Source organism: Eleutherodactylus coqui, chromosome 2 (assembly GCF_035609145.1).
Source record: "Eleutherodactylus coqui strain aEleCoq1 chromosome 2, aEleCoq1.hap1, whole genome shotgun sequence".
Classification (NCBI taxonomy): Eukaryota; Metazoa; Chordata; class Amphibia; order Anura; family Eleutherodactylidae; genus Eleutherodactylus; species Eleutherodactylus coqui.
The window spans coordinates 305,700,374-305,720,842 of NC_089838.1; the positions used below are offsets into that span (position 1 = coordinate 305,700,374).

The 20,469-nt window shown below is 39.4% G+C and overlaps 1 protein-coding gene across 2 annotated transcripts in view; it reads left to right on the forward strand.

Annotated features, from left to right (window-relative positions):
• The first annotated feature begins 866 nt into the window (after positions 1-866).
• Positions 867-20,469, forward strand: part of EBF2 (EBF transcription factor 2) — a 108,072-nt gene continuing 88,469 nt past the window's right edge. For both annotated transcript variants that reach the window (XM_066593514.1, XM_066593515.1), the window contains exons 1-5: positions 867-1,120; positions 7,691-7,847; positions 14,385-14,448; positions 18,371-18,426; positions 18,766-18,839. In XM_066593514.1, the coding sequence (XP_066449611.1) occupies positions 987-1,120; positions 7,691-7,847; positions 14,385-14,448; positions 18,371-18,426; positions 18,766-18,839 (485 nt within the window). In that variant the 5' untranslated portion in view covers positions 867-986. The remainder of the gene's footprint in view (positions 1,121-7,690; positions 7,848-14,384; positions 14,449-18,370; positions 18,427-18,765; positions 18,840-20,469) is intronic.

Here is a 20,469-nt window from a genome sequence, read left to right on the forward strand (position 1 = left end):
GGGGTAGGGGGGGGGGGGGGGGCTTGCATGACCCGGAAAATAATGGGTTCAATTCTGCGCGCATCGCATGTGCAAATTTTGCATCCGCAAATATGTCCATATTTGCGCACGTGTTTGCTCACGCAATATTTGACCCCGCATATTGCAAGTCCTATTCTTGCTTGTGAATCACACGAAAATAGGACCTGCTTCAGTTTTTCCATCTCGCAACACTGGTGTAAGAAAAAAAATCGCCCACCTAAATTAACCCGTTAGAAATAATGGGTTAATACATTGCACGTGTTTTTGCGTATATATTCACTCTGGGGTTTTTTTAACACACGTCAAAAAAAATTGCAAGAAAAGCCCAATTCTCTATTTCTTTAACTACCATCCCCTGCCAACATGCACCATCCCATGAACTTAAATGGACGATTTCGAATACACACAAAAATAGGACATGCTACTTTTTTTTCAGGCATCTCAAAAATCTGTTCACGCAAATCCAATACCCCAATGCAAATCAATAGGGTTTATTCTGTCGATATTACCCGCGCAAAAACTGCACGCGTAATACGGACTGAAAATACGCCCCCGTGAATGAACTCTTAGTGCCATGCAAATACTATTAGAATTAGTATATATTATACTCCTTGCTGACATCTTGTCTGTATCACTGCATCAAACTATTGCAGTCCTAATTCTGTAGGATGGAACTGATGCTGCTGCAGCACTGCAGGGGTTAATTGCTCCAGCCTTTGGGAAGGGTCCTGTAGAAAGGAGCTGCCAATGAGAAGAAGGATGCAGGACAGACCCTCCCCTCTGGGGGGCTCATTCATGCTCTGAGCTGATGCTGTCTCAGTGCACACTGTAGTGGTGAGGATCCAGGGTCACCCTACTGCTGGTGCTGCTGCTGTGGTGGTAGAGCAGGTGACAGGGGGGTTGGCAGGAGGCTGTATGTGGAGGACATTGGGACCTCCCCAAAACTTGTGTGCTGCCAGCTCTCAATGTTTGGGGTCCAGGACACTTTAGGAAGAGGAGGATCTGCCCTGAGAGACAAAGCCCTTGCAGCTGGCATGGATCCTGTCAGGTCCTGGGTGAGGAATGTTGGAGTTGTGGATGCCAAGGTAGCAGCTCAAAGGTAAGAGGACCAATGCCCCCCAGAAAGATGGGGGCGCTGGGCACAGCAACTTTCTTGCTAACTGCATGCATGATCTTTGAGTAACTGGAGGAGATGCAAGCTGTGAAGATGGGGAACTACAAGTCTCAGGCAGGCAGTAGTACACAATGATGGAGTTGTAGTAGCACATCAGCAGGCAGCAGTAGAGTAATACTGCACAGGGATGCCAGCTGCCAACTCATAGCTCTCCGCAGCATGGGCATCTGGAACTACTGGCAGACAATGCTGGGACGTGTAGTAGAACATGTTAGTGTAGCATTAGAAACAGATTCTTGCTGGAGAACTACAAATCCCAGACAGGCAAGGCTGAGGCTTGAATAGGGGCAATCGTGCGCCCATTATAAGAACACACCATTGGTGTAGTTACATAGAAGCTACTAATTGTTCTTCACTGGCTGGGAGGGGGGCTACAAGTCTCAGCAAGACACTGCCATAACACTACAAAGCCCAGTAAGACAATGCCATGACACCACAAGTCCCAGCAAGACTTTTTATAACATTACAAGTCCCAGCAAGACAAATACATAACACTACAGGTTCCAGCAAGACACTGTCGTGACACTACAAAGCTCAGCACGACTCTTCAAAATACTACAAGTCTCAGCAGGGCATTTTTCTAACAATACAAATCTCCGTAAGACACTGTTAGAACACAAGTCCCAGAAAGACTATTATAACAGTACAAGTCCCAGAAAGACTATTATAAGAGTACAAGTCCCAGAAAGACACCGTCATAACACTGCAGATCCCAGATAGACAGTGTTAGAACACTACAACTCTCAGCAAGACTCTATAATAACATTATAAGTGTCAACAAGACAGTGCAAATTACACTGCAAGTCGCAGGAAGACTATGTTATATCATTGCAAATCCCAGTAAGCCACTGCCATAACACTACAAGCCCCAGCAAAACGATGTTAGAACACTGCAAGTCCTAGCAAGACTTTTATAACACTAGCAATCCTATCACTGTACTGTTGTAACATCTCCCAGCACAATACTGTCACAACACTACAAGTCCCAGCACAATACTGTCACAACACTACAAGTCCCAGCACAACATTGTCACATCACTACAAATCCCAGCATAACACTGTCACCACACTACAAGTCCCAGCATAGCACTGTCACAACACTACAAGTTTCACAGCATAACACTGTCACAACACTACAAGTCCCAGCATAACACTGTCACAACACTACAAGTCTCAGCATAACACTGTCACAACACTACAAGTCTCACAGCATAACACTGTCACAACACTACAAGTCCCAGCATAACGCTGTCACAACACTACAAGTCTCACAGCATAACACTGTCACAACACTACAAGTCTCACAGCATAACACTGTCACAACACTACAAGTCCCAGCATAACACTGTCACAACACTACAAGTCCCAGCATAACACTGTCACAACACTACAAGTCCAAGCATAACACTGTCACAACACTACAAGTCGGGTCATAAGAACCAACATCACTCCTGTATATTATAATGATGTAATAATACAACTCCCATTCGGGAACTGGTAATAGATGCTGGGACTTGTAGTACCACCCACGGCTGCTGATATCAGTTAGCAGCACCACCATCACTAGAGATAAAGAACTATAGTCTCAGCAGGCATGAGCAGTACATGATGGGGGTTGTAGTATGCCAGATGGAGGGTGAGGTGTCTGTATACATGTATCACTGCTGGACTTCTACAACTTGTCAGCTGACCGGTACCCCATCCTAACTATACTCCCCCATCACTATATATGTTTCATGTACCTACCGTACATACCTACACCTATAGAAGACTTGGAAACTCCATCCCAGAACTATACTTGGCCTACACTTATAATAGTAGTCCAGGTTTATTTACTGAGTAATGTCAGTAGATCGAACCATATAATTTATCTATCTATCTATCTATCTATCTATCTATCTATCTATCTATCTATCTATCTATCTCATATCTATCTATGTTATATCTATCTATCTCATATTTATCTATGTATCTATCTATATCTATCTATATCTATCTCATATCTATCTATGTTATATCTATCTATCTCATATTTATCTATGTATCTATCTATCTATATCTATCTATCTATCTATCTATCTATCTATCTATCTATCTATCTATCTTTTCATGTAAGCAGAGCCGACAGAGCCCATTGTGATGTTATGATATGTTTTTATCTGTACTTTTACATACAGTATAAAACATAGCCCATATGGAATATTCGCCTCTGCTACATATTGTGCAACTATCTATATCTAGTTATATTAATGCTGTCTAAAATAGTAAAATAATGCGCAGGAAAGATAGATAGATATGAGATAGATAGATAGATAGATAGATAGATAGATAGATATGAGATAGATGGATAGATAGATAGATAGATAGATAGATAGATAGATAGATATGAGATAGATAGATAGATAGATAGATATGAGATAGATAGATAGGAGATAGATAGATAGATATGAGATATTTAGATAGATAGATAGATAGATAGATAGATAGATAGATAGATAGATACATAGATAGATATGAGATAGATAGATATGAGATAGATAGATAGATAGATAGATAGATAGATAGATAGATAGATAAGAGATAGATGACAAATATGAGATAGATAAACAGATTTGAGATGGATAGATATATATGAAAAAATATTAGATAGATAGATATAGATAGATAGATATGAGATAGATAGATAGATTCCTGTTTAGTTTCTCTAAAACTTTCTTGATGTATTTCTGAACTCTCCTAATCTTGCGTACACACATATAAGTATTTCTTGCAGTGACCTCATACAGTATATAAGGCACCTTCCACATAGGTGTAATATTAATAACATACATAGGACGCCGCACTAACACCTACACTATATGATTCCATGTAGATTACAGGAACAGTTATGGGATGAGATGGAATTATACTATCCCTCAGCTAAATCCTACAGGTTATCTAGTAAGACTCCTCCACCGGGGAAAAAGTGCGGGGAGGAAAAAGAACTATAATATAATATTCTGACGATGACTAGAATAATAATATTACAAAGAAGAAGTGTCCTGATGTTCAGTACAGAATTCTCTGATATCTGTTTATAATATATACTGACATATAATATTCATATTAAGAAGTGCCATTTAGTAATATAACATACAGGTATAAAAGTGCATATGGAGATACGAAGTCGTAATATACCGTACTGTGTTACTATTGCAACATCCTGATCCATAATATTAGTACAAGAAACTTATTCATAGTAATAATACAGTATCCCGATATAGAAACATATTGTATCAGTAGTATAATAAACGGATTCATTCTATATATATACACGACGTATAGTAGAATAATATCGTGATGTATACTATGTTCCATAATATTGGTGTAATATTCAGATTTCTAGTATTACTATAATATCCTGATACATTATATTTATATTAAAAAATTGCAGTTCCTTCATAAGAATAATAATAAGTAATAATATTAATATAATCTAGTAATATATAATATAATAGACGTTTGATACACAATATTCCTGTAATATCCCGAGATACATAAATGTGGGTGTATATAACCAGAACACCTGATGACAGTATTTATGATATTCTGAAAAAACGGATAATGTTATCTACTATTCTAAACAGTGAATCAGGTGTAGATGATGACCCCGAGAAGTGGAGTCCGCATACTTTTCTAAGGAGTTATTGCGTGCTCTACAGCGACCCGACAAAAATAATTTTATATATATATATATATATATACACACAAATAATTATTTTCTCTTTCTTCTATGTCGGGTCACTGTAACATCGCAACATCTATCTAGATATGATGAGTTTAATAGGAATTATTCTTGCATTTCCATGAGCCGATGGCGCTAAATGTGAAAGACTGCAACATTTTGGTGGGAACTAAAGTTCAGAAAGTCAAGAAGATGCCATAATAGTACATACAAATCAATGTGGAATAGTTTAATAACTGTGTTTGATGTATCCCGATAATTGGTATATATGGCATATGTATCAGATGGATAAGCTGTCAGTACGCGATGTATTCTAAATACAGTACAATTACATCTATCCCTGACTTGCTACGTATCTTTAGTCGCATATATATGCTATATACGAGGAGAGTCGCTGCAGTGCAGTATATAGGTCCTGTAGATGTATATTAGCCGTATATCACGGTTGCATATAGTCCCCAGCAGATCAGCACAGACGATCTAGTGTACAGATCCGCTCACTATCACAACGGCCGCCTGCTTGGACTTGCGACTTGTGTATGTTGGTGGCAGTAAAAGCCGCACATGGTTATATCAAACCCTGAACAGATGTAGGAGAGCCGAGTTTGTCATTTGACACAGCTGATGAGGACAGCTCCTGTACCCTAAGTGCTGCTGTATATAATATTACTGCCTGCCTCTGCCGACTACACCATGGGGTCCTTTCTAAGAGTGGCAATGGTGCACATTAGTTCTGTGGATGGTATAATGTATTTCTACTCTATCTATCTATCATCGCTTTTCATTCTATATCTATCTATCTATCTAATATCACTTTTCTTTCTTTCTATATCTATTTATCTATCTATCTCCTTCCTATCTATCTTTCTATCTATCTTCTATCTATCTATCTATCTATCTATCTATCTATCTATCTATCTATCTATCTATCTATCTATCCCATATCTATCTATCTATCTATCTATCTATCTATCTAATATCACTTTTCTTTCTTTCTATATCTATTTATCTATCTATCTCCTTTCTATCTACCGATTTATCTATCTAATATCTCATATCTATCTATCTCATATCTATCTATCAATCAATCTATCTATCCATCTATCTCATATCTATCTATCCATCTATCTCATATCTATCTATCTATCTATCTATCTATCTATCTATCTATCTATCTATCTATCTATCTATCTATCTATCTCATATCTATCAATCAATCTATCTATCCATCTATCTCATATCTATCTATCCATCTATCTCATATCTATCTATCTATCTATCTATCTATCTATCTATCTATCTCATATCTATCTATCTATCTCATATCTATCTATCTATCTATCTATCTATCTCATATCTATCTATCTATCTATCTATCTATCTATCTATCTATCTATCTATCTATCTATCTATCTATCTATCTATCTATCTATCTATCTATCTCCCCTTGCAGGGAAGTAGTATAGAATATCACTGCACAAATAGACCTGTGCAGTTTGTGGTATATAGTATTACACATCGTCTATAACATATAGTTATCTGCAGCAGTGACTCTAAAGACAGAATTCTAGTTTTAGTTACACCAAATCATTTTAAACAAATTTACTAATGATTTGCACCAAAGTGAACAGATATTTGTGACTTGCCAGACAATTTTTAAAAGTATCTAGAAAAGGGGGTGCAGATTTCTTCAGTCGTAAAATGCACCAGTTTTATACTGGCGTGAATCCGCTTTGAGGCGCGAAAAACTGTTCTAAAGTTACCATCCAAGAGATGGTTGAAAGAAGTCTTACCAGGCGCCAAACCTATGAAGCAGCATGCAATATTTAATACATTTGGTGCATCTATGGACTTCCTCACTAACTTTATACTCTCTATGTAGAAGACTGCTTCAGTCACTCTCCCACATTGTGTTGTAACATATATGCAAGTTTAGCATATTCCTTGCGGTGTCGCAGTAGTAGCTGTACAGTATTCAGTGTATTATCACATACTGGTATACATCGCATTGAAGGGTTAGTTGGGACAAGTCTACGACACACCATTTACCATATTCCTACCAATATAGAGGATTATGGAACACATGTAGTGTATGGGTATATATTGCGGTGTGATGGCAGTGCGTGATATATTTCAGCATATACGTATGTGTTTTTTGTGGTTTTGCAGTGCATATAATATGACAAAATATAGATATCTTTCACTACAGATTAACACTTGTACAGTATATAATACATATATTAGAGGACATAATTCCACAGTCAAGAACAGTTGAGCAGCCTATAGTGTTGCAAAGTGGTAGTGGAGTGATATTTGCATAGTGTGCAGTACATTATAACTAATGCATTGATATATACTCTGGTTCTGTAATTTTTGTACTTTTGTCTTTCTGTATTCCCCCCTGTCTATGTAAGCGCTGCGGAATATGTTGGCGCTATACAAATAAAGATTATTATTATATATATTGCATATACTATATAATAATACCATATTGTACAATATATTTATATATCTCTAAGGGGGGGAAAACGCATATATATATATATATGTATATATATATATATATATATATACAATATTTAGTTATGTAATATGCAATATTACAGTACATATATAATATCTAAATGTGGCTAGCTTGTGCAGGATGTAATAATACATGTATATTTGTAGACGCATACAAGAAACCATATACAGTACATATATTAGGTGACTATTCTGCAGCATATACAATAGATGTATAACATACTGAAACATATATTTGTCCTTTGCAGTGGCGTCGCAGTGTCCCGGGCACATTTTGAGAAGCAACCACCTTCCAATTTACGGAAATCGAACTTTTTTCACTTTGTGCTGGCACTGTATGACCGTCAGGGACAGCCTATAGAGATCGAGCGCACCACCTTTCTGGACTTTGTGGAGAACGATAAGGTGGGTTTATATTGCATAAGACACTGTTTTATATAATTATCACAGTACATATAATAATACAGTCCAATGTCATAAACCATCCTTAGATGGAGCTTAACCTTTCCTTTACATATTAGACCAATGCATGTACCTATAGAATGTGCTGCCCTACCTCTCCGCCATCTTGAAAGCCATATGTAAATTTAAAATGAAAAGGAGGTTATGTGGCTGACTGGACTCCCCCTGTCTACAGTATGTTATATTCATTAGCGTGCTATGCTGTACAGTGGGGGATGTCTTTACAATAGTCTATAGAGCTGTTGTTGAGGCTGTGGAGGGCTATATGTTACACAGTGTAAAGGGATATATCCAGAAAAGTCTATATAGAGAGCTATCTGAGATAAATACATTCTTTATATAATAGGCTGTATAGAATGATATATGCTATGTATTGTCTTTAATGATTATTTACAGGGCTATACGTCCTATAGAGAGCCGATAGTGTTAGAGTCCATATACAGCTATATGTAATATAGAGAGAAGAGCCTAAGAATCTATGGAGAGCCATATGTGGTATATTCTCTTTGTAAGTTTGGTCATTGAGCTATATCAAGTGAAGTCTTGTTTTTCCAGGAGTCTATATAAAGCTTTATGTGGTATAGAGAATACGATGGTCTAGATTGTAGAATGTTATAGTGTATATATTATAGAAAAGATGATCTAAGAGTCTCCAGGGAGATATGGAGCACTGTATGTAGTATAGGCAGTAGGATGGTCTAAAAGTCTGTAGAAAGCTACAGAACATATGGTATAAAGAGTAGGATGATCTAAGACTATATACCCTGTTTCCCTGAAAATAAGACATACCCTGAAAATAAGACATAGCATGATTTTACATAATTTTTGAGGATCCAAAATGATTTTTCAGGCTTTTTGAGGATGCTTGAAAAATAAGCCCTACTCCAAATTTAAGCCCTGCTAACAGTTAATTAAAAAAGTCAATTTAAATAGTGTCCAGGCAGCTATACATGTAAAAAAGGTAAACCTTTTTGAACAAAAATTAATATAAGACACTGTCTTATTTTCAGGGAAACACGGGTAGTTATATATAGTATAGAAAGGATAGTCTAAGAGCCTATAGAGAGCTTATGTGGTATAAAGAGTAGGATGGTCTAGAAATTTATAGAGAACTATGTAATTTTAATAGTAGGATAGTGTAAAGAGTCCATAGAGAACAGTTTGTGGTATAAAGAGTAGGAGGGTTTAAGAGTCTATAGATAACTGCATAGAGTACTGTATATGGTATAGCGAGTAGGATGGTGTAAGAGTCTATAGAGGACTGTACAGTATGTGTTGTAGAGAGAAGAAGAGTCTAAGAGTCTATAGAGGACTGTACAGTATGTAGTATAGAGAGAAGGAGAGTCTAAGAGTCTGCAATGGAATGTACATAGTATAGAGTAAGAGTCTATAGAGGGCTGTATGTAGTATAGTGTAAGGGTCTATAGAGGACAGAATGCAGTATAGTGTAAGGGTCTATAGAGGGCTGTATGTGGTATAGTGTAAGGGTCTATAGAGGACTGAATGTAGTATAGTGTAAGGGTCTATAGAGGACTGAATGTAGTATAGTGTAAGGGTCTATAGAGGACTGAATGTAGTATAGTGTAAGGGTCTATAGAGGGCTGAATGTAGTATAGTGTAAGGGTCTATAGAGGGCTGTATGTAGTATAGTGTAAGGGTCTATAGAGGACTGTATGTAGTATAGTGTAAGGGTCTATAGAGGACTGAATGTAGTATAGTGTAAGGGTCTATAGAGGACTGTATGTAGTATAGTGTAAGGGTCTATAGAGGGCTGTATGTAGTATAGTGTAAGGGTCTATAGAGGGCTGTATGTGGTATAGTGTAAGGGTCTATAGAGGACTGAATGTAGTATAGTATAAGGGTCTATAGAGGACTGTATGTGGTATAGAGAGTAAGATGCTCCAAGAGTTTATAGATAACTATATGTTGTATAGAGAGTCTGTAGAGGACTGTACAGTGTGTAGTATACAGTATGGAGAAGGAGGGTTGAAGAGTCTACAGAGGACTATATGTGGGATAGAGTAAGAGTATATAGAGGTTTGTATGTGGTATACAGATTAGGATGCTCTTATAGTGTATAGATAGCTGTATATAGTATGGAGGATCGAGGAGGATCGGAGAGTCTATATGAGATGTATCTGGTATAAAGAGTAGAAAGTTCTAAGAGCTTATAAAGGACTGTATTTTGAAAGGAGAGAGGTATGGCCTATGAGTCTGTAGGGGACTGTATGTATTATAGCGGGTCGGATGGTTCAAGAATTTATTGAGAAGTAGTTGCAGTATAAGGTGTAGCGTGGTCTAAGAGTTTATAGAAAACGATATCTAGTATAGAGAACGGGAAGTTCAAAGAGTTAATAGAGAATTGTATGTATAATAGAGAGCAGAGTGGTAGAAAAATCTATAGAAAGCTATATGTGGCATAGACAGTAGAATTATCAGGGTCTATAGAGAACTGTATGTAACATAGAGAGAGTAGAACGGTTGAAAAGCCTATACAGGGTTATATGTGGTGCAGAGAATGGTGTAATAAAGAGAACGATGATTGGGGAGTCTATAGAGAGCTCTATATGGTTTATACAGTAGAATGATTAAATAGCCTATAGGATATATATCTTTTCTCCTATAGAGAGTAGGATGGTCTACGAGTCTATAGAGCTACTTGTTAGGCTATGTGTAGGATGGTCTACCAGTCTATAGAGAGCTATATGTTGTATAAAGAGTAGTATGGTCTACGAGCCTACAGAGAACTGTATGTGCTATAGAGAGTAGGATGGTCTATGAGCCTATAGAGAACTGTATGTAGTACGGGGAGTAGGATGGTCTATGAATCTTCTGAGAGCCCTTTGTGATACAAAGTGTAAGATAGTCTAAAATTCTATGCAGAACTGTATAGTATAGAGAGTATAATGGTTTATGAGCCTATGGAGAATTGTATGTCATATAGAGAGTAGGCTGGTCTATGAGCCTAGAGAGGACTGAATGTGGTATGGCGAGTATGATGGACTGTGAGCCTACAGAAAACTGTATGTAGTATAGAGAGTGGGATGGGCTATGGGGCTAGAGAGGACTGAATTTGATGTAGAGCATAAGATGGTCTCTGAGCCTATAGAGAACTGTATGTAATATAGAGTGTAGGATGGTCTATGAATCTATGAAGAGCCATCTGTGATACAAAGTGTAGGATGGTCTAAAAGTCTATAGAAAACTGTATATGGTATATAAAGTAGGATGGCTTATGAGCCCATTGAGAACTGTATGTGATATAGAGAGTAGGATAGTCTATGAGTCTATAGAGAACTATATGTGGTATAGAGAGTAGCCCATAGAGAACTGTATGTGATATAGATAGTAGTATGGCCTATGAGTCTATAGAGAGCTGTATGTGGTATAGAGAGTAGGAATGTCTATGAGTCTATAGAGAACTATATGTGGCATAGAGAGTAGACTATAGAGAACTGTATGTGATATAGATAGTAGTATGGCCTATGAGTCTATAGAGAGCTGTACGTGGTATAGAGAGTAGGAATGTCTATGAGTCTATAGAGAACGGTACGTGGTATAGAGAGTAGGGTGGTCTATGAGTCTATAGAGTACTGTCTGTGATGCAGTGAGTATTATGGTCTATGAGTCTATAGAGTACTGTCTGTGATGCAGTGAGTATTATGGTCTATGAGTCTATAGAGAGCTGTATGTGGTATAGAGAATAGGAATGTCTATGAGTCTATAGAGAACGGTACGTGGTATAGAGAGTAGGGTGGTCTATGAGTCTATAGAGTACTGTCTGTGATGCAGTGAGTATTATGGTCAATGAGTCTAGGAAGGACTGAAAGTGATGTAGAGAGTTGGATGGTCTATGAGCCTAGAGATGACTGAACGTGGTATACAAAGAAGGATGGTCGATGAGCCTATAGAAGACTGAATGTGGTATGGACAGTATGATGGTCTATGAGGCTAGAGAGGACTGAATTTGATGTAGAGCATAGGATGGTCTATGAGCCTATAGAGAACTGTATGTAGTATAGAGTGTAGGATGGTTTATGAGTCTATGGAGAGCCATTTGTGATACAAAGTGTAGGATGGTCTAAAAGTCTATAGAGAACTGTATATGATGTAGAGAGTAGGATGGCTTATGAGCCCATTGAAAACTGTATGTGATGTAAAGAGTAGGATGGTCTATGAGTCTATAGAGAACTATATGTGGTATAGAGAGTAGCCTATAGAGAACTGTATGTGATATAGAGAGTAGTATGGCCTATGAGTCTATAGAGAGCTGTATGTGCTATAGAGAGTAGAAAAGTCTGTAAGTCTATAGAGAACTGTACGTGGTATAGAGAGTAGGGTGGTCTATGAGTCTATTGAGAACTGTATGTGATGCAGAGAGTATTGTAGTCTATGAGTCTATGGAGAGCCATTTGTGATACAAAGTGTAGGATAGTCTTAAAGCCTATATAGAACTCTGTATATTATGGAGAGTAGAAAGGTCTGTGAGTCTACAGAGAACTGTATGTGATGTAGAGAGTAGGATGGTCTATGAGCCTATAGAGAACTGTATGTGATGTAGAGAGTAGAATGGTCTATGAGCCTATAGAGAACTGTATGTGATGTAGAGAGTAGGATGGTCTATAAGCCTATAGAGAACTGTATGGGATGTAGAGAGTAGGATGGTCTATGAGCCTATAGTGAACTGTATGTGATGTAGAGAGTAGGATGGTCTATGAGCCTATAGAGAACTGTATGTGATGTAGAGAGTAGGATGGTCTATGAGCCTATAGAGAACTGTATGTGATGTAGAGAGTAGGATGGTCTATGAGCCTATAGAGAACTGTATGTGATGTAGAGAGTAGGATGGTCTATGAGCCTATAGAGAACTGTATGTGATGTAGAGAGTAGGATGGTCTATGAGCATATAGTGAACTGTATGTGATGTAGAGAGTAGGATGGTCTATGAGCCTATAGAGAACTGTATGTGATGTAGAGAGTAGGATGGTCTATGAGCATATAGAGAACTGTATGTGATGTAGAGAGTAGGATGGTCTATGAGTCTATAGAGAGTCATTTCTGATGCAAAGTGTAGGATAGTCTGAAAATCTATAGAGAACTGTATATAGTATGGAGAGTTTGATGGTTTATTAGCCTATAGAGAACCGTATGTGGTAAAGGTAGTAGGATGGTATATGAGTCAGTAGAGGGTCGTATGTAAGTTCAGAATGTTACCTTCACTTTATAACAGTCTGCAGAGTGCTATTTGTGATCAAGTAAATCCCCACTAAGGATGTAGTGATGACAAATTCAATAAAAGAGTTTGCGAGGGGCTGGACGCCTTCCTTGAGCGTTACAATGCTACATGTTCTAGTCACTGATTACTTCCGAGGGGTCAGTGATCCAGGGATTATTCTGATTACCAGATTGGAGTAGGGAAGGAATTTTTTTCCTTAAATGATTGAAAATTGGCTTCAACCTGATTGGGGTTTGTTATATTATTTGCCTTCCTCTGGATCCACATTGGTGGGCGTGGTGACAATAGGCTGAACTGGATGGACATGTCTTTATTCAGCCTAACATAATATGTTACCTTCTTTATGAAAGTCTAGAGATCTATATGTGGTGTAGAGCGCAGGTTACTTCCTTATGTGTTATGAAGTACTATAGAATACTCTGTATAGTATAGAGTCCATCCTAGTTTTCTATATTACTTCATTCTATATACTATAGAGTGAAGGTTAAGGCTAAGAGTCTATAGATCATTTTGTTGATATGCGAGTCTAAGAAATTCTATAACCGATTATTGCTAGTGTAGAGGGAAGAACGGACTTTCTGACAGTTCGTAGAGTTCTGTGAACACCTATAGAGAGCTATCTACCAAGTGAACCAATGCCTCGATTATAGTCTGCAAGTCGCTATATGTTCTATGGAGTGAAGGGTCACCTCTAGAATACACTGTATATACTCTATATGTGGTGGTTAGACATCATATTACAGTTAGCACAGGGATGTATGTATTGTATAGTGAATGCCGCCTTTGTATTAATTGTAGGAGCGTGTTCAGTGTTATCCATGTGGTTTTCATTGAAGCCTTGACTTTTACATTATACGCACTTACAATAACCCTATATATCCAGCTGCCATCTCTCCATTGCTGAGAATTTACCAAACTCCACAGTAGATTCCCTCCAGTCCCGGTGAATCATGAAGTATAGATATAGCTGGATGGTCCTATATGTATGCCAGCTGGTATTTATCCTATATCCCCAGTAATTGAGCCCAGTGTGATATCTGATATATAGCATATTGATTCATGATATAGCATCCTTTACTCATTGATGATGGTGAGGCACTAATTAACCAAGAAGTATTGATTATTGATTCTGTACAGATTACACATAACTAATGGGGAAATTCTCTCTGTACTGAATAGTAGGAGATGTATAGTGATATGTATACTGTATACTATAATTTGCTTATATCCCTTCTATTTCAAAGGAACTGAGCAACGAGAAAACCAATAATGGCACCCATTACCGGCTGCAACTTCTCTATAGTAACGGTGAGTCCCTATAATAGGTACACAGTACATATATATGTAAGCTAAACTGGAGCAACCAGTGTCAGGCAGATGCTGCTAAGGCAAACAGGATCATGGGTGCATCAAAAGAGGTCTAGGGGCGCATGACGAGAACATTGTTCTTCCTCTTTACAAGTCACTGGTCAGACCACAATATTGTGGACAGTTTTGGGTACCGGTACTCAAGAAGGACATATCAGAGCTTGAGAGGGTTCAAAAGCGGGCAACTAATGTAATTAACGAAATGGGTGAACTATAATACCCAGAGAGGTTATCAAAATTGGGATTATTTAGTTTGGCAATAAGATGGCTGAGGGGCGACCTAATAACTATGTATTAATACACTCATTGTCAAAAACAATTCCCCTCCTGGAAGAAGTTGTTGGGATTGAATGAAACTTTCTCTCTGTGATTGTAACATTGATAAAAGTGATTACAATATTCGAGCAAAAGGAGAATTTATGAGGAAAACTGACCTCTTGAAGGGAGGCTCTAGTACTCTGTTGTACCGCCTCTAGCCTGGATACAAGATGTGATACGGGTGGGCATGGAGGCTCTAGTACCCTGTTGTACCGCCTCTAGCTTGGATACAAGATGTGATATGGGTGGGCATGGAGGCTCTGGTACCCTGTTGTACCGCCTCTAGCTTGGATACAAGATGTGGTACGAGCGGGCATGGAGGCTCTAGTACCCTGTTGTACCACCTCTAGCTCGGATACAAGATCTGATACGGGCAAGAATGGAGGCCCTCTTGGGCTGCCACTAGCTTGGATATGAGATGTGATAGAGGTGAGCATGAAGGCTCTAGTACTCTGTTGGGCCACCTCTAGTTTAGATACAAGATGTAATATTGGCGCTCATGGAGGCTCAAGTACCCAGTTGGGCTGCCTCTATCTTGGATGCAAGATGTGATATGGGTGGGCATGGAGGCATACAGGTTCCATATGGTATCCTGCGGCATACTGGTCCACATTTTCTGTAACTGAGCCTCTAGATTATGCAAACCTGTAGGCTGATGAAGTTGGTGTTCCAAATGGTCCTATTGCCACAGAAGTGTGACAGTGTTGTGGGGACATTCCTGGGACCCCTTTGTGTGTGCAGCCAAGCATTATCCTGCTGGAAAATGCCTATTGGAAGCCGCCATGAGAGCAACACATGTGGCTACAGGATGTCTTGAACATATCACTGAGCTGTCATTGTCCCTCGTACCACTACTAGAGGTGACCGACTGTCGTATGTGATGACCCCCAGACCATCACACCAGCAGGGGGCAGTGTGTTGCTCTACAACAGACAGGATTGAGGCGCTCACTCCTAGGTCTCCAGACACGAACATGGCTGTCGTCAGTGCCCAAACTAAACCTGGATTTGTCACTGAAGACCACCTGGTTCTACTCCTTAGTAGTCCAGTTTCAACACCCATGGTATCGATGCAAACAGAGGTGATGGTGGGTGTCAGAGGCCGTACATGTAATGGGCATTGTAAGAACAAATGTCCTTCAGCTGAATGCCAGGAAATGGTTCCATCTTATACAGGGGTGTAATGATGGCGCCACCTGTCTCTGGATGGCAGATGACAAAACAGTTGGAGCTGCTTGTCGGATGATCAGACAATCTTCTCTACTGGTGGTCCGTAGGGGGTGTCCTAAGCCCGGTCACCTTGTGTGCCCTCACACATCCACTGGTCCCAACACCTCCTAACAGTCTGGTCAGACGCTCCTGTCTACTGGAGGTCTGTAAGGGGTGTCCTGAGCCCGGTCACCTTGTGTGCCCTCACACATCCACTGGTCCCAACACCCCCTAACAGTCTGGTCAGACGCTCCTCTCTACTGGTGGTCTGTTGGAGGGTCCTGAGCCCGGTCACCTTGTGTGCCTTCACACATCCACCGGTCCCAACACCTCCTAACAGTCTGGACAGAACAGCCCAGGTAGAGAGCAATTAGTAGATATGAATATCCAGCTTCTCACATCCCAATGATGCTCCCCTCTCAAACTCTGTTAACTGGGCAAAATCTCTTTTCTGCATCGTAGAGGCGTCTAGGGATCAAAAGCCCCAGACAAGCAGAAAAAGAAGTCCATGACACACAAGTAACCTCTGAGAGCCTTTTTATAGGCCAAGGTGGAACCACTTTTAGACCCTCAGGTGACAAGACCGTTCACCGAATCACGCCACAACTCTCATCATTTGCATATTTGCCTGAGATGAAACTGCAATGCCAAGTTTTGCAACAAAATTACTTCTTCTAGGGAAGAAGATTTTTTCCCCTAAAGAGTGTATATAAAGGGACAATACAGAGATCTCTCCTATGATCTATTTACAACCAGGACTGTGACTGTAACAAGGGGACATCCTCTACATCTAGTGAAAAGAAGGTTTTTACACCAACATAGAAGGGGGTTCTTTACTGTAAGAGCAGTGAAACTATGGAACTCTCTGTCTGGGGATGAGGACCTTACTAAAAGAGTTGAAGAGGGGTCTGGATGCCTTTGTAATAATATTACATGTTATAGTTACTGATGACTTCAGAAGAGTCGGTGATTTTGGAATTATTCCGATTGCCAGATTTGTAGTCAGGAAGGAATTGTTTTCTGCTAAGACGAGGAAAATTGGCTTCTACCTCATTGGTTTTTTTTTTTGCCTTCCTCTGGATCAACATTGATGGAAGAGTAATAGGTAGAGATGAGCGAGCACGTTCGTTTAAGGCTGCTACTTGATCGAGTAGCAGTCTTATCGAGTAACTGTGTACTCACCTGAGCAGCATGCGGGGGGGGGGGGGGGGGGGGGGCGAGCGGGAGGGAGCGGGAGGGAGCGGGGGGAGAGAGAGAGATATCTCTTCCCCTGGCCCCCGCCGCCTTCCTGCATGCTGCTCAGGCGAGCACACAGTTACTTAAACGAGCATGCTCGCTCATCTCTAGTAATAGGCTGAACTGGATGGACATATGTCTTTTTTCGACTTACATACTATGTTACTATCTATATATAATCATAATAAAGGGTATGTAATATATTGTGTTATCTATACATAGCACCATTATTTTTGAAAGGGGCACTACCTTTTCAGACAACTCCTGCTCATCTACTAGCTTGTGTTAGTCTTGTCATTTCTGGAACATACTTGCATTAAAAATGTTGTTGTTTTACCATTGTAAATCAAGTTTGAAGTGGCTGCCACTAGCGGTTTCCCTTACCTTCCCTTTTCCTCTCTGCAATCCACTGTCTGTCATTAGTTACAGAGCTTCCTTAGTGACAAGGACATAGGAATGTTCCCTTAGCAGAGGAGCTATCTTTACAGGGGCGCTCCCATGCATTCATAGGCTGCAGGCAGACAGATCTACAGACACTGTGATAACAATTTCCACAATCTCTGCCTCTCCTGGGTGTGTGTACATATTATATTTGGTCTATTAATTATTTGGCCAGAATGTCTAAATCATCCTAGGAGAGCAGAGGGGTGGACATTGAGATACTTCTTCCCTGCTGATTGGAACACAGACCTTTCAATGCAGCATGGAAAGTCAGAGCAAGGAAGTGCAGAACAGTGAACTACTGACAGAATGCTAGGCTAGCTACAGCGCCTCCTTGCTTGAAAGTGGATTGCAAACATCAGCACAGCAGAAAAATGGGGAAGACCACCTGAAAATCAGGGCTTACAGACACGAAACAGCATGCAAACAGCAGCAAATGAGAGAGTAAGGAAAGCCTGGGGTATTTTAGAAAACTTGTTGAAATCTCAGGTACTCTTTAAACTACAAGTTTAGCTTGGCTAGATCTGCAATAAGGTTATTCTAAATTATGAAGCCCATTTGATTACTTTTCCAGATAACTGCTATTTTTCTGACTTCACTTTTCTACAACTTTGCAGTTACATGTTTTCTGCCCCTCATTGTGTATTTTGTTTTTGAAGGTGTCCGGACTGAACAGGATCTGTTTGTGCGGTTGATTGACTCGGTGACCAAGCAGGTAGGCTTCGTTGAGATATGACTATGGGTTATCATTTGGTCTTCCCATAAGTTCTAGGGACAGTAGATATAGGTCACTTGATGGTGGAACCCTAATAAGTGGGCCTTCACGAAATTTGGATGAGTCATGCTGAGCAACTTGCTATATAGCTATTTTGTACAGCTAACATGAGCAGATCATCTTCTTGTATATGGTTATATAGCCACTGGTGGAACACTCTCAATATAAGGATTGTAAGATGATAAATGGGCAATGATTGTAGATTGTAGCTTGTTACCATGACCTTTGACAGGGTAGTACTTGGTGTGTAATCTTATACCTGTTCTTAATTCTCTGCAGCCAATAGCATATGAAGGACAGAATAAGAATCCGGAGATGTGCCGCGTTTTACTCACTCACGAGGTCATGTGCAGGTAAGATTGACCATCTCTGGGACATTCTTTCATGTGGTGTTTGTTCTCCATCCATCCAACCCTAGTTTTCCTTAAAATGATGGGTTGGATGATTGGCAGGACAAAGCTGCAAAATAATCCAATTAAGGAGGCTGGAATGATCTAGGATCCTGTGGGACATTGTTTGCCTGACACTCGTCCAGTGTAAATGGGCCTTTAGTTGTGATTCTCCAAAAACATTAAGAGATGTCATGTTTACAGTATTAGTGGTGTAGTTATAGGGGCTCCTCATGATGGTAAAATAAATTGCATGGGTTCCTCCATAGAAGAGTTGAGAATTTGGGAGAGTCAGATGGTCTCAGTTAGGGGCATAACCAAATTCAAATGGGTTCATTCTGAAGATGTTTTATGTAATTGTAGGACATTTAAAACCAATTACTTCCAGGTGATGCCAACTCTGATTTGACTCATTTACCTTTTCTTCTCCATTTGGCCCAGACCACCAAGATGACTTCTTTCAGCCATGACTCATCTCTACAGAACTTTGCACACAGACATCTTTGGCTCCATGCTCTTCCAACCCATCACAACCTTTCCTCATTGCTAGACAAACACTCCATCCATAGTGCCCTACACAGAAATAGTATCCCACAAGCTCCTTACCCCTTTGGGTCCGTTTGCACTTCTTGTGACCACAATCATTATGCCCTTAGCTTTAGCATCAGTTAGCAGGACTATCTGTCTCCTTCTATACTCCAGCCACCACCCTTCTCCACATGCAATGATAGGAAGGAGGCCACCATTTTAGGAAGACTTGGTTGGGCAAAATGGTTAGGAGATTGAATAGCATTTAGAGAATTATTGTCAGTTAAGCTACCACTCCGCCTTTAGAAGGTTGACCCAATATGCTGCCAACCTTGTAATTGGTAACATCAAACCTTGTAATGGTACCATCAATAAGAAATTAGGAATAACAATGACACAAAGAAACCACCAGATTCGGATCAGTCAATAGATCACCCCCGCAAATATTAATGCAGCCTAAAAAGTCATGTCCACAAAATGTTTAGAGGTATTAGTGTTTAGATGGCCTCCATGTACACATAAATAGCATATCCCTTTCTATTTCCTCACTTGCATGGATTTGAAGCTGTCTGTAGATAGTGAGCAAGGTTTACTCATCATCCTTTGAGATCTTGCAATGCAAAAGTGGAGGGAAAAAAAACGAAATAGATGAAAGCATCTCCTTTTTAGGATGGCCATATGTTCACGTTTTCCCAGGACGCTACCTGTTTATCTCACTCTTAACACTTTACCTTTGAATTCTAATTTTCCTATAATTTAGACTTAGATTACCACAATCAAGCTAATTTTCTGTAACCCTTTCATTTCTGCCATAGAGTACATAAATGATCTATCTATCTATCTATCTATACATCTATAATCTCATATCTATTTATCTCATATCTATATATCTTTCTATCTCCTATCTATCTATCTATCTATCTATCTCCTATCTATCTATCTATCATATCTATCTCTCTCACATATATCTATCTATCTATCTATCTATCTATCTATCTCCTATCTATCTATCTATACATCTATCATCTCATATCTATCATCTTCTTCTATCTATCTCATATCCATT